Genomic DNA, 15000 nt, shown 5'->3' with positions numbered 1-15000 from the left:
CACCACAGCCACCACCATCACCACTACCACTCATAACAATTACTAGCTTAAAAGAGTCAACAATCCTCAGAAATTTTAGCCGAGATTCTCAATGTTTGTTCTTGGTTCCGTGTATTGACAGTTTAGTGAAGTGTGATGCCGCGATGTTGTGAACACTGATGATGATTAAACCATAGAAATCACACATTCTCAATGAGATCTTTTAGAATTCTCCATTTCATTCAATTCTGCAAGTCTCCTTTAAATTTATATCAACAATTATTTGACATTTTAGAAGTGGTTTCTGTAAAATATGACCGCTGTTGTTCATGCTTTTGCTATTCGCCGTTTAACCCCAGTGGGTTAGCACTGATCCCTCAGACGGTTGGCTTAAGGTGCCCCAGTGATGAGCATCTCGTATTTTCCCCCTTTCATACATAATGTTTCTAGGGTTACATTACCGACATATATTTTTAAACGTAAAAGCATGATTTAAGAGAAATTCGACTGTTATTTCTTGCAAGGCAAGCGACCATAAAGAGGCTCCATTGTTAGCTCGTTATACGATCCTTTTATTTGCGAATCTTATTTGATGTGTAATATTTTATTGGATCCAAACATGACTACAAATTTTTGTGTGAGGCAACAGTTGTTTTATATTAATGCTACAACTGAACTGGTGCTTGTTTTTTATCTCACTTTACGTCTTCTGTCGCCATCTTTAGATAGCTCTACCCGCCTAAACGAGCTAATGAAAGAGCTGCGACATAATCGCTGAAATTGCATTGAAATCATTCTCAAATGGTATCCTACTCTCTCAAGTAAAAGTCTTATTAGATAACGTAGTTCTGCATATTTCTAGAGAACGGAATGGACACAGCTAGAATAGCTTCGATCATAGATTTAATTGTCCAGGATGACCTAGGGCTAAATAATGTTAACAAACTTATTTCTTTATTGCCCACAAGGGGCTAAACATAGAAGGGATAAACAAGGACACAAAGAGATTAAGTCGATAACACTGACCCCAGAGCGTAACTGGTACTTAATTTATCGACCCTGAAAGGATGAAAGACAAAGTCGACCTCGGCGGAATTTGAACTCACAACGTAACGGCAGACGAAATACCCACAAGGGGCTAAACACAGAGAGGACTAACAAGGACAGACAAACGGATTAAGTCGATTTTATCGACCCCAGTGCGTAACTGGTACTTATTTAATCGACCCCGAAAGAATGAAAGGCAAAGTCGACCTCGGCGGAATTTGAACTCAGAACGTAGCGGCAGGCAAAATACCGCTAAGCATTTCTCCCGGCGCGCTAACGTTTCAGCTAGGTCTGGCAAGATTTTGAACTCATAAAAGACAGCAACAAACTACCACAATGTTATTTTCTTTTTCTGGCGCTCTGTTATTCGTCCTTCGTTTTTAACCATGACTATTACTCAGGATTCACTTGGATATCTGTTCTACTCTGACCTGACCCGACCTGGCCATGTCTGACCTGGTCTGTAATGGTCTGGTCCGGTCTGATCGGATCTGATCTGGTCTGATCTGGTCTGGTCAAGTCTAGACTGGTTTTGATTGGTCTGGTCAGTTTTTTTTTCTGATTTTGATTGACCGTTGTTGTTCATGCTTTTGCTATTCGCCGTTTAACCCCACTGGGTTAGCACTGATCACTCAGACGGATGGCTAAAGGTGCCCCAGTGGTGAGCATCTCGCATTTATATTTATTTTTCCCCTTTCATACATAAGGTTTCTAGGGTTACATTAGAGGACCAGTCAGAACTGGTCCTATCCGAGCAAGGAAACCGTTCCCAAATGTAGAGCATGTGTGGTAAAGTGCAGCACTTGAGACCATTGTTAGCTTTGTGGTTTAATGTTTCTCAGAATGTGCAGTTCCTTTAGTTTCAACGTTTTGGGCACCACTATGAATCATAGTGTCCCAGCTGTTTCAGTTTTGATTGAAGCAGCTCTCAGAAGTCAACCGCAATAACTTTCGGGGATACTTTAAGGCAGTTCTTGAACCACTTCAACACCGCACCTCAACCCACCCACATGCACATACACTCACAAACATACTTATCAACAACGTGCTTTCGCTGACAGGGTTTACCAGTGTGAATCTGCTTTGCAATGCTGCGGGCTGGTATGCGACTGACATGCCCTGCTCATCTCCCTTGAGCCTTTTACAAAAGGGCGTATAGGGTTAGGGCATTGAACCATATATATATATATATATATATATATATATATATATATATAATATATATATATATAATGAAAAAGTAATGTAATGACACATTAGGGAGGATATATTATAAACAATTAATTATATTTCGTTTTTGGATTTGGTTTGCAAGATTCTTTATGTGAGTTCGTGTGTTGTAACATATTCTGTTGTGTCTGGTGAGAGTCATTTTCAATAGTCTTGATTCTCAAGAGAGTGAAGACTATTCAAAAGGTTGCAAGACGCAACGAAAATTTTGAGAAAATAAAAATAAGAAATAAGTGGAAATTTTACCGATGAGTGTGTTAAATTATAAGGCACAAAAAGAAAATGACTCTCCCCAGACACAACAGAATTAATAATTATTTATGAATATATCAATGGCCAAACATGTTATCATAAAATACATACAAGAAGAATGTTTATAACTATGAATAAGTCACAATTATAAGTAAGAGGGTTTCAAAACCCTTACATGTTTAGAAATAGCAGTCAAAACTGCCATAAAGCCATTTGTATCACTCATATTATTATTCTTCACGATAAAAGCTGTCTGCGGGCGACATGGCAAATAGAATCCACAACTTAAAAATAACTGGTAAATTCCCATTGCAATTTCGACGTTAGGGACCCATTCATGTCGTCAGGGGAATATTCCTATAGATAGAAATCAATACAAGACCTTACCTTGGAGCTAACATGTATCGCGACCGACAAGAGAAATGTGTCAACCTCTATCTACACATTCAAGTGTTGAATTCAAATGCCATGCACAGCGTTTATGAGAAAAGACTGGTAAATTTAAACTGTGTAAATTACTAAACTGTATATTACATACTCAGTCTACATATGTATACGATCTATTTACATCTAGATACCCTGTGTCCACAACTGCGATCTCTCTCTATAAATGCCTGCTATATTTATACATAGCTGCTCCGTCAACGGCCAGATGTTCTGTCTACTGCTACATACCCTCTACAGAACTGTTTGCCATATCTACGACCACCTGGCCTATCTACATGTGCAGATCCCATCGGCAGCTAATTGACCTCATTTCTTGATGGGTGTCCTATATACAGCTGGATGCGTTGTCAACAGCTTCAGGTTTTATCAATAGCAATATAATTTTTAAAGCAAGACTTTTTATCCACAGCTGCTTGTTACATCTAAAACGAGACGCCCTATCTATAGCTAGTTGCCTAGAGGGCGGTGAGCTGGCAGAAACGTTAGCACGCCGGGCGAAATGCGTAGCCGTATTTCCTCTGTCGTTACGTTGTGAGTTCAAATTCCGCCGAGGTCGACTTTGCCTTTCATCCTTTCGGGGTCGATAAATAAAGTACCAGTCTCACACTGGGGTCGATGTAATCGACTTAATCTCTTTGTCTTTGTTTGTCTCCTCTATGTTTAGCCCCTTGTGGGCAGTAAAGAAATATATAGCTAGTTGCCAAGTGTGTTGTTAACAGTCCAACATGTCTTCTTTACATGTATTATCTACAACTACAAGTTCTGTCTACAGATGGATATCCTGTCCACAGCTAAATGCTCTGTCTACAGCTAGACGGCCTGACGACAGCTACATGTTCAATCTACAGCTATATTCTTTCTACAGATAATGCTGTTTACTGCCACATACACTGTCCACGACTAGATGGTCAGTCTATAGCTACACGCTCTGTCTACAGCGTCATGCCCTGTCCATAGCTACATTTCGTGTCTACAGCTATGTCTTGTAAAAAAAAACTATACTAGTTGTATGCTTTCTCTACAGCTATATGCCCTAACTACAGCAACAGGCCCTATCTACCACTACATGCTCTGTCTACAGTAACACACCCTGTCCACAACTACATTTCCTCCTTGAGTTATTTCCTATCTACAACCAGATCTCTGAACTACTAGATCTTACTATACCTTGATGTTCTATTTACATCAAGATGCTCTTTTTACTTCTAGATATGTCTACAGGTAGCTTCTGTGTCTACAACCATTTATTTGTGAAGAGAATTTTACTTCTATAATCTACATCAATGTTTCCCATTGATTTTCTTCTGACGGCTCAGCTGGAATGTTCTAACGAATATTTGAATATTTGCATATAACTTACAGGAAGAAACATTTTTGCAAAGGGAAATACATTTACCATTCTCTAGTCAGCTTTGGCGTATGCGTAGCGTCTAACCACAGTTTGATAGTTTGAACGAAGCAGACTAATCGATGTTTGCCTGGGAGATACATAATAGCCAAAGCAGAGATTGAACCGACAGTGAGATGGGTAACAGAGCTAAAACATCGTTCCTGTAGCTCTATTCTATACAAACTTCCATGGTCATTGTCTCGCCGAACTAAGTTTTGTATATCTTCCTGAAGTTACTAAGCGTATGAATTCTCTTTCCTCTATTTGTCATATTTTTACTGTTACTGTCTTCCTCTTTAAAGAAGTGATTCTGCTTTAATAGTTTCTTTAACATGTCTCATCGAACTCTAATTCTTTTTGTTCGTCAGATAAATATCATGTCAATTCTTTAAAATCTTGCATTGATCGTGTTATATTCTTCTCGTTAGATTTCTGTCCTTTCCTCCTGTAACTCTCAACACTTTAACTGTCTCAGATGGTTTCTTGCTATTTTGTTGTGAGTGACTTCCAAAAAGATAATTAAAATATGGTATACGCTACTATTCTGTCTGCGGTCAGGAAAAATGAGTGAACTGATTGTTGATGATGTAATTAATATACACTGAAATTAAATTGGTTGAACTTCTTTACTTGGCCAGAGAGAGAAATTTTATCGTTTAACTACTTGCTACTATCTTTCGCAGCTGGATTAAAATCATGTGTCTACAGAAAACACATATCTCTATCCTAAACTCGTGTAGTTAAATGTTCGCTCCTTCAATGAAGTTGACAACGATTCCACTTTATGCAAATTAATGCAGATCCGCTTAGTTCTGACCGAGATGGTAGATATAAGCTCCTATTTTCTCTTGGTCAGTAAAATGAGGAAGCGATCTCTGATGAATCAGAAATAAATGCTAAAACTAACCAAGTCGATTAACTTTAAAATCTCTCCTGGCCGCTGAGAGTGAAACATGACAGAACTACAATATAAACTTTGCAAAGCTAAGTTTAAACTGTGTCTTTATTGAAAACACACACTGTATGTATCTTAATGCCACGCACGTCTTATATCAATATTCACACACAATCACTCACGCAATGCATACACACACACACATACACACACACATATATATATATATACGTATATATATGTGTGTGTATGTGTGTATATATGTGTATATATGTATATATACATACACATGTATATACATTCATACACACACACAAATACATATATATATAAATACACACATACATACATACATATATATATATATATATATATATATATATATATATATATATATATATATATATATATATATATATATATGCAGACACACACACACATACAATGTGTCTATGTCTTCATTTTCTAAACTATAAAGGGTTGGGTATTTTGTAAATGTTAACATTTGCCAATTGGCAGAAATATTTTCCGAAATGTGTAATCTCTATAATGCCAACCGCAGTACAAAGGTAGCAGAATACAATAACTGCAGCAAGAAGTAAGCTCGTCAGTTTTATTAATTCTATATAAGAATACATCTCTAGTATTTCTATAAAATAATTTTCAGGTTTTAACCTCGAAAGATAACATGCGGGTTTGACAGTCAAAGAATGGAAATGTTGACCTATTTGGCTTCCATTCCTGCTCAGTTTAGTAAAAGCTATATGTGCTTTCATAGTTAAATACGTGTATTTGTATGTATATGTGCGTGTGTATAAATATCTAGAACTAATCTACCACCATTGCACTCTTGATAATGTTAATTTAAGAGAAATTATGCAACCTACTATACGCTAGATGTGATCCCAAAACAAGTCATTTGGCCGAAAGGCAAAGATTTACTTGAAAGAGACTCCAGTCTCCATCTCATACAGTCGATGTCTTTTTGTGTTGCCTATTCTGCAGTAACTATAATTGTCTTCTCTTCAGAGCTGGCTAACTGCATAGTACCAGCTATTCCCTGAGTACAAGCTGGCAATCCATGCTTTTCAGTGTAATCACCCATTCTGCCTTGCCTTTCACTAAAGTTCATACACCAACAATTTCTCCGGAATATCAAACCTCTTTTCACCTATTTTTCACGGAAAACAGGCTATGGAAATATATGTTTTTATTAATTTCGATAATAATAAAGAATTTTGTAAAATAACTTTGCTATAGGCGGAGGAGTGGCCCATAGCACACACATACACACACACGGAGGCGCAGGAGTGGCTTTCTGGTAAGTAGCTCGCTTACCAACCGCATGGTTCCGGGTTCAGTCCCACTGCATACCACCTTGGGCAAGTGTCTTCTACTATAGCCTCGGGCTGACCAAAGCCTTGTGAGTGGATTTGGTCGACGGAAACTGAAAGAAGCCCGTCGTAGATATGTATATATATATATATATATATGTGTGTATGTGTGTGTGTGTGTGTGTGTGTGTGTGTGCATATGTTTGTGTGTCTGTGTTTGTCCCCCCAACATCGCTTAACAACCGATGCTGGTGTGGTTACGTCCCCGTAACATAGCGCTTCGGTATGAGAGACCGATAGAATAATTACTAGGTTTACAAAGAATAAGTCCTGGGGTCGATTTGCACGACTAAAGGCGGTGCTCCAGCATGGCCGCAGTCAAATGACTGAAACAAGTAAAAGTGTAAAGAGAGAGTAAAGAGTATTGGTAAGATGGGTTTTCGAACACAAACTAACCTGAAATTTTGGTGTAAGGCTTTCATTTTAGATCACTTTAAAACTGATAGTTTGCATTATAAAAATATACGAATTCATGAAAAGGGTGAAGCCTGACTTTAACCAAACTAATTTCAAATGCCTAGAAGGATCTCTTCCAACTAATTAATTTTGAAAATATGAATTTAGGATTTAATAGCTTCAAATTATTTGAAGGCGTTGGCATGGCTGAGTTATTAAGAAGTTTGCGACACATTCACATCGTTCATTAGGGCAGACCAAGATTTGTGAGTAGAACTTGCTTGAAGGTAACTGAATGTGTGCGGGCATGTGTGTGTATGTGTATGTACGTATGTATAGTTAAAGGATGTTTATATATATATATATATATATATATATATATATATAATATATATATATATATAATATATATATATATTTATATATATTTATATATATATATGTATATATGTATATGTATATATAGGGAGAGTTTACGAAATAAACAAACGACGAAGACAGGTGGTGTACAAAACAAACAGATGTATTAGTATAACGCTCAGGAATAGAAAAAGTCTTTTACATTTCGAGCCTACGCACTTCTACATAAAGGGACACAGAAAAAAACAAGGAGAGAAACAAGGAGAGAATATATATATATATATATTATGTGAAGAAAGTCTAAGCAGGCGAAGTATATGTCTTTGTACGTGGAAATAGAGTGACTAAAATTTCAGTTTAACATACATACATACACACATACATATATGAGACAGCCTCTCTGAGATGTTGTTTATACTATTTGCAAAGCAATTGCTATTCATGTTAAGGAAGTCTGGTTCACAAGGAAATATAAATACCAAAATTACACACTGTTTCTTTGTGGATGACTTGAAACTTTATGCAATAAACATGCATGAGATGAAAAAATGCTTTGGCCTAGTTACAACATTCTCAAAGGATTTAGGATTGGAGTTAGGGCAGGATAAATATTGTTATATGGTTGTGAAAAGGGGGAAGACTATAAACCAGACTAGTAACATCTTCATCAATAATTTGTCTGTTTCCCCTGTATCTGACGAGGAATGTTACAGGTATCTAGAGGTGGATGAAAACATATCCTACAATGGCACCTGTAACAAAACATGTATCACTAAAGAATACTACAGCCGAATAAAGAAAATTGGGACCTCAGAACTTACTGCATTCAATGGCCCACAATGTGTTTGCAGTGCCAGAACTCATATCAACATTTGGGCTGCTTGATTGGACGCTTGATGAGATCCGAGCCATCGATGTGAAAAGCCGAAAAATACTAACAAGTACACATAATTTCCACATAAACATTGACGTCGACTGCCTCTACCTAAAACGAAAACAAAGCGGCAGAAGCTTAACATCGATCCAAAATGCCTTTGAATGTCGCATCATATCCCTTCGGCAACAGCCTTTAGCAACTAAGTGTTGAAGTGCATCTCTTGACCAAGTTTGCATACATGAGGCTGATAACATCATAAGACTTGGAAGGCAGCTCATTGAGCAACTCTTTGTCTGATAATCTAGAATACATGTCCAAAGATGTTGCACAACTCTACCGCAATGTATCATCAGATGAAAGGATGAGCGTATATGGGCAGAAGACTATGCATGGGTATGTTAGTAAAAAGCTCCGTGATGATAGTAAATTGATCATCAAAGCAGTTTATCATGGACCAATAACCAGATTGCTACCTCCCACTTTGAAGGGTTTGCGTTTGCAATCCAAGAACAGGAAATATCAAGCAAGTACCTGATGCACAAAAAGATAGACATGCAGGAAAAGTAGTAAAACGTATTACTCTATGCCTTTTGGATCTAGGTTAGAAACCGGCTCTATCTCTATTGGCAAGAAATCTTGGAATAAAATTTAATTATGACATGCATACATACATATATACATACATACATACATACATACATACGTACCTACCTACATACCTACATACATACATGCATGCATGCATACATACATACATACATACATACATACATACATACATACATACATACATACATACATACATACATACATACATACATACATACATACATACATACACATACACACACACATAATACATACATACATACATACATACATACATACATACATACATACATACAAAAGACTATCCTAAAATAAACTTAGAAAATCCCTCTGTTATGAGCGGAACAGTAAACATATGCAAAACTTTTCTAAAGTTCCAATTTGTCTGTGTTAACTACATCCCAACGATGGAGCGTTGTATCTTTGTTGGAAACCGGCTGCCTCCTCAGTGGAAGATTTAATTTTAAAAATAGAAGAGATATACAAAATAATCTACAACAAAATGTTTCAATGATCTTTATAATATTTTAGGGGTAAATGTAACTGTTCTCCAGTTACATATACCTCTATATGCAGAGGTATATGTAACTGGCCTCCAGAAACAAAACATTTTATTGTTGTTTAGAAGCTATGATCTGTCCTTTAAAACATTTTCTTCACAGACTCAGTATGAAGCATAAATTATTTAATAGTCTTGAGATGTCATAATTAGAAGCTAATAGAGAAATGTATAAATGAGGCCTCAGTTCCCATCGTAAACGCAACTGGAATGGCGATTACCCACGATCCTAACCATACAGCAAAATTAGTTCAATGGCAGCCAAGCTCTTCTCAACAGAACCTTTCGTTTTTTTTACATGTTAGCTAAGTCCCATATCACCGCATTTATGTACCGAGTTGAATTAGAGACTAGAAAGTAACGTTACATCTTTCCGCTGTCACTGAACCAAATTGACCTAGAAAGATTTTGAAAGTTCGGTGTAAGCGAGGAATTTGACAAAATTTTAGGCTTTTCTTTTTAACTGAAAATGTTGAAAGAAAAGGAATGAAAACAGATGGATCGGCTAATCCACTGAATTTGTCTTATGTTTGTTTTTAGAAAGAACAGAAAGCAGTTGAACAGCTGCTTGCCTGTGAGATTATGAAATACAAGCAGCAATGGAATAAAGACGAAAATGATCTAACGAAAGCCATATGTGAGGTAGGTAGCTCTGTACAAGCCATCTCATAGCTCCGATTTCTTATCTATCCACAACATTTACCATTATTCGCAGACATCTTGTGTTCATTTACTTATGTATACTTACATTTCAATTTCTTACTTGCTTTTCTTGTTTTCTATAATTACAGTTCTGTTTATAACAGGAAATATCATTTTGTTTGTTTGGCTTTTATTTTTTCTGAAATTTTCTGATTTATTTTTCGTTCTTTTGCTTTCTTCCTTCCTTGTTAGATCTCTTATTTCTTTTGAAGAACACACCCCCTCATAACACCACAAAAACATCACTCTACCCACCACCACCACTACCACCGCCACCACCGCCGCCGCCGCTAAACTATCAATGCTGGATAGAAATATAAATTCTCTTGTTTGACGGCAAGTTGCATGGTTCAAAAGATATAGTACAAAACCACAACACAAAAAGAAATATCATAACTAAGAAAAACAAACCAACAAAATATTCACACACACACACACACACACACACACACACACACATAAAAAAAAGCCCAAATATTTCTTCACAGTGTTTTGATCTGTTAAAATAGGAATTTAGAAAATTAAATTCTAAACTAAACTGTCTTCGAATATGTCAATTGACGTAAAAGTTTAATTTCCTTGAAAAAAAATCTTCCGTGGGCAAACTTTTATTTTTTGTCGTCCTCCATTAGTCTCAAGATTAAAACAAGGTCAGTCAAATGATTGCATTGTATTTCTTTCTTTCTTTATAATTTTTTCTATATTTTTGCCAACAGATTAGGTAGCGTAACAAGTAGTTATCTCAAAGGAAATGTCCTACTGTATTGTTTGCTAGTAACGACGCTGGCATCTTCGCTGGAACTGAAGTAATGGCTACACTCAACTAATGTTGTCTTCAGCTTCCTAACGGCGAAATAACTGCAAATTTTTTTCTTGTTTGTTTTGCGGTTGTAGTTGTTGTTATTGCTGTTGTTGTGGTTGTTGTAGTTGTTAGTGTTCTTGTATTTTCTCTAGTACTAATTTGTTTCGCAAGCTATCAAATATTTAGATTGTTCCACTACCAAACAGCACTTTTAACGTTGTGATTATATGCGTAGTTATGTACGTACGCTTATATTTGTGCCTATGAACAACATACATCATGTACACACACACATACATATGAATTTAATATATATATATATATATATATATATATATATATATATATATATATATATGTTCATGTACACGTAAGAAGAGAGAGTTAGAAGTCTAGAGGTCGATCGATAGATAGACGTGGAATGCTTCCGTACTCATACACACACATAGGCACATAAACATATACAAACATACATACTTTCGTACGCACAAACATTCAAATATGTGTGTGCGTGTGTGTGTGTGTGTGTGTGTACTCAATAGCAACAAACATTTGCCGATGAAAGGTTTACATACTGAGAATGGAGTCACAATTCTTATGAATTAGGGACTGACTGTGACTTCCAGTTTTGCCTGTATGATAGCTTTTTCTTGCCCATACGCGTATACCTACGTTTCCACACACACATGCATACACACACATGCACACACACACGCACATACACACATACACACACACACACACACACACACACACACACACACACACACACACACACACACACACACACATATATATATATATATATATATATATATATATATATATATATATATAAGGATGAAAAGGAACACACGAGTTGATATATATGAAAAAATAAGTCAAAATAGAAAATGCTAAAATAATTTTATAAAGAACATTTCAGTACCGGTTTCAGTCATTTTGAGACATTTTCAACTGTAACGATTAAATAATTAAATTTAGAAAAATTTAAAGAAATGTTTTTTTAAAGGAATATTTGTATAGTGTTCAAATCTAAGTGGCATTTTCCTTGTCACAACGACCTCGAATACACAAGTGTGAACAAGAGAGACAGAGCAAGGCAGAAACAAGGAAAATGCCACTTATATTTGAACACTATACAAATATTCCTTTAAAAAACATTTCTTTTAATTTTTCTAAATTTAATTATTTAATTGTTACAGTTAAAAATGTCTCAAAATGACTGAAACCGGTACTGAAATGGTCTTTATAAAATTATTTTAGCATTTTCTATTTTGACTTATTTTTTCATATATATATATATATATATATAAACGCATATATATGTATGTATATACATAAAATTATACTGATATCTATACATAGATTATTTTTATATATTTATGCGCCCTTTTCCAGCCTAGCCAGTTTCTGTGACGTATGTGTAGCCTTGTCGACTAGGTTCTCTTAATAAGAGCCAACCTTTCGGCCAACACCTTGGCCAAAATGTTCAAATCTGCGTTGAGCATGAAGTTATCTATGATGTTCCTCTTGTTTGGATCTTTCTTTAGCAGTGCCACCGCTCCTCGCTTTACAAAGACGGGAATACTCCCCTTTTGCTGCCAGTTGCAGTAGACAGCTGCCTAGACGCCTCCAAACAAGCTTGGCATATATGACAATAAAGTTCGTAGGGCAGACAATAAAGTTCGTAGGGCAGACAATAAAGTTCGTAGGGCAGACAATAAAGTTCGTAGGGCAGACCATCCAAGCCTGGTGACTTGCCTCCTGCGCAGCCTGTCATTGCATCCCGTTCGTCCGCGGCTGTGATGGTTCTTTCACAATACTCCGCCTCTCTTGCTGAGAGTCGCAGCTGGCCATGCAGGTAGGGATTAAAGTTTAATCTGCATTCTGACCCACCAACTGTCCCCGAAAATTCGGGCAAAGTGCTGTTGAAAGACCTCACACAACCTTTCAGCCTCGAGTACTTCGCGCTTCTGTTCATCTGTCAGGGTCCTAATGGTGGCCCTATTGCCTCGTTGCACCTCCACCACTCGGGCCTCTCAGGTGGCTCCAACTCCTTCGTTCTTCAGAGCACGTATCCTAGCTCTGACAACGCATCCTTCGTGTTTGGCTTTGAAGTGTTGGTCGAGGGCCAACCTCGCCGCCAGTACGTTGGACGCGATGCCAGTTCTAAGTGCCTCTTCTAATTTCTTTACTAGGTCTCCAGATAGATAGATAGACAGATAGACAAACAAACAGACAGACAGACAATAAGACAGACTGACAGACAGACAGACAGGCAGATAGATAGATAGATTGATTGATAGATAGCTTGATAGACAGACAGACAGACAAACAGACAGACAAGTAGACACTAGTAGATAGAGCGAAAAATGGGCTTTAAAATGATATATAAAGTCAAAGTAATTTCATGAAAAATAATTTGGAAATACATCATTGAAAACCAAAACTTAAAATTCTGGAAGAACTTTCTTGACAGCCTAATATAATGTAGTTGTGAAATTAACAAAGAACCAAGTTTTATTCTAAATTTCATATTTTCAGAAACGTCTTATTTTGAGAGATTGTGTAAGTTTGCATAAAGCGATAGAGAATATGCAGCCTTAGGAGAGAACATCCTTGGAATGTATATTTTTTTGTTATACATGCTTTCTCTTTGAGAGCTCTTTCCTATTATTTTTATCTTGACGTGAAGAATTAAACAGCCTCTAGAAAGTATTTCGTGCATTTATCTAAAAGAACATACACGTTAACTTCTCTTTGCCTTTACTGCGGCTATATTATTAAGATTACTGAAAATATGCAATGGGAATATAGTATATATCAAACTCTTTAAGCAATCCCTAGTATGGAAGAAAATCGGTAACAAACTGTGTATTAATATTATTCTGTCACTCTATGACTACGTTGGTAACACTATAACAAATCTTAAAACACTGCACTGCATATCTATTTCACGTCTGAAAAACAACGTGCGTATTATCGGACATGAAACAAGCTGACCCCGTGTGCGAATTAAAAGTAGCTGCACCGCTGCACTGTGGATTCTTTAAAAATGTCAATGATATATATAAATTACACTTTAAGATATTTATTTATCGTCCCTATATCGTTACCTCTCTATCCCGGCTTCTCTCATTTCTCTCTCTTTCTCTCCCTCTCTGTGTGTATATATAAATATATATATATATATATAAATTGATCAAAATAAAAACATGATGCGAAGGATTCAGCGGTACATATGTTTCGGGCCTTTATTAGACAGATTTATAACAATGCATAATGTATGTCTGTGGCCTTCTTCAGCCGCGCACAACAGCTTCCACAAGGACATGTGTTACATCAAAAATTCTTGGTTAGGGATGCAAATCCTCCCATTCGCGCACGACATAATGCGGCAGCAGCATAGAATTGAAGCGTCCATCTCTTTCTTCTCTCAATGTAGGATGAGGAAACCTATACATATATATAGGTTTGTCAATGTATTAATAAATTTTTATTTATGTTATCTCCATCTTCTCTCTTGGTTTTATAATAATAATAATAATAATAATAATAATAATAATAATAATAATAATAATAATAATAATAATAATAATAATTATGTGTGCGCCTATATTATAAGGTATTCAACCAGTCTAATATCGGACATTTCTATCCCTCTGAGGTTATATATCCTCACCTGTAAACTCACCAACATCAGTTGTCAAGCGATGGTGAGGGAGGGGACAAACAGACACAAACACACATTTATATATATATATATATATATATATATATATATATATATATATATATATATATATATAACGGGAAGCTTTATGAAAATAAACAAAGACGAAGGCAGGTGAATACAAACAAACAATTGTATTAGTATGGCGCTCAGGAATATAAATAAAACAAGTCTTATACGTTTCGAGCCTACGCTCTTCAACAGAAAGATACACAGAAAAGAAACACAGAAAGAAACAAGGAGAGAAAAAAAATGCGTGCAGAGGCTAGCGAATCAACATGGCGATCTGATTTCGGCCAGAAGTCAAAGATCAAACGTGAGACGC

At 36.3% G+C, this 15000-nt stretch overlaps 1 protein-coding gene across 1 annotated transcript in view; it reads left to right on the top strand.

Annotated features, from left to right (window-relative positions):
- Positions 1-15000, top strand: part of LOC115218637 (M protein, serotype 5-like) — a 943546-nt gene that overhangs the window by 692186 nt on the left and 236360 nt on the right. The window contains exon 10 of the mRNA XM_029788558.2: positions 9976-10077. Within this exon, the coding sequence (XP_029644418.1) occupies positions 9976-10077 (102 nt within the window). The remainder of the gene's footprint in view (positions 1-9975; positions 10078-15000) is intronic.

Source organism: Octopus sinensis, linkage group LG1 (assembly GCF_006345805.1).
Source record: "Octopus sinensis linkage group LG1, ASM634580v1, whole genome shotgun sequence".
NCBI lineage: Eukaryota > Metazoa > Mollusca > Cephalopoda > Octopoda > Octopodidae > Octopus > Octopus sinensis.
Note: the sequence above shows the minus strand (reverse complement) of the source record. Positions and strands in the feature narration are given on the sequence as shown.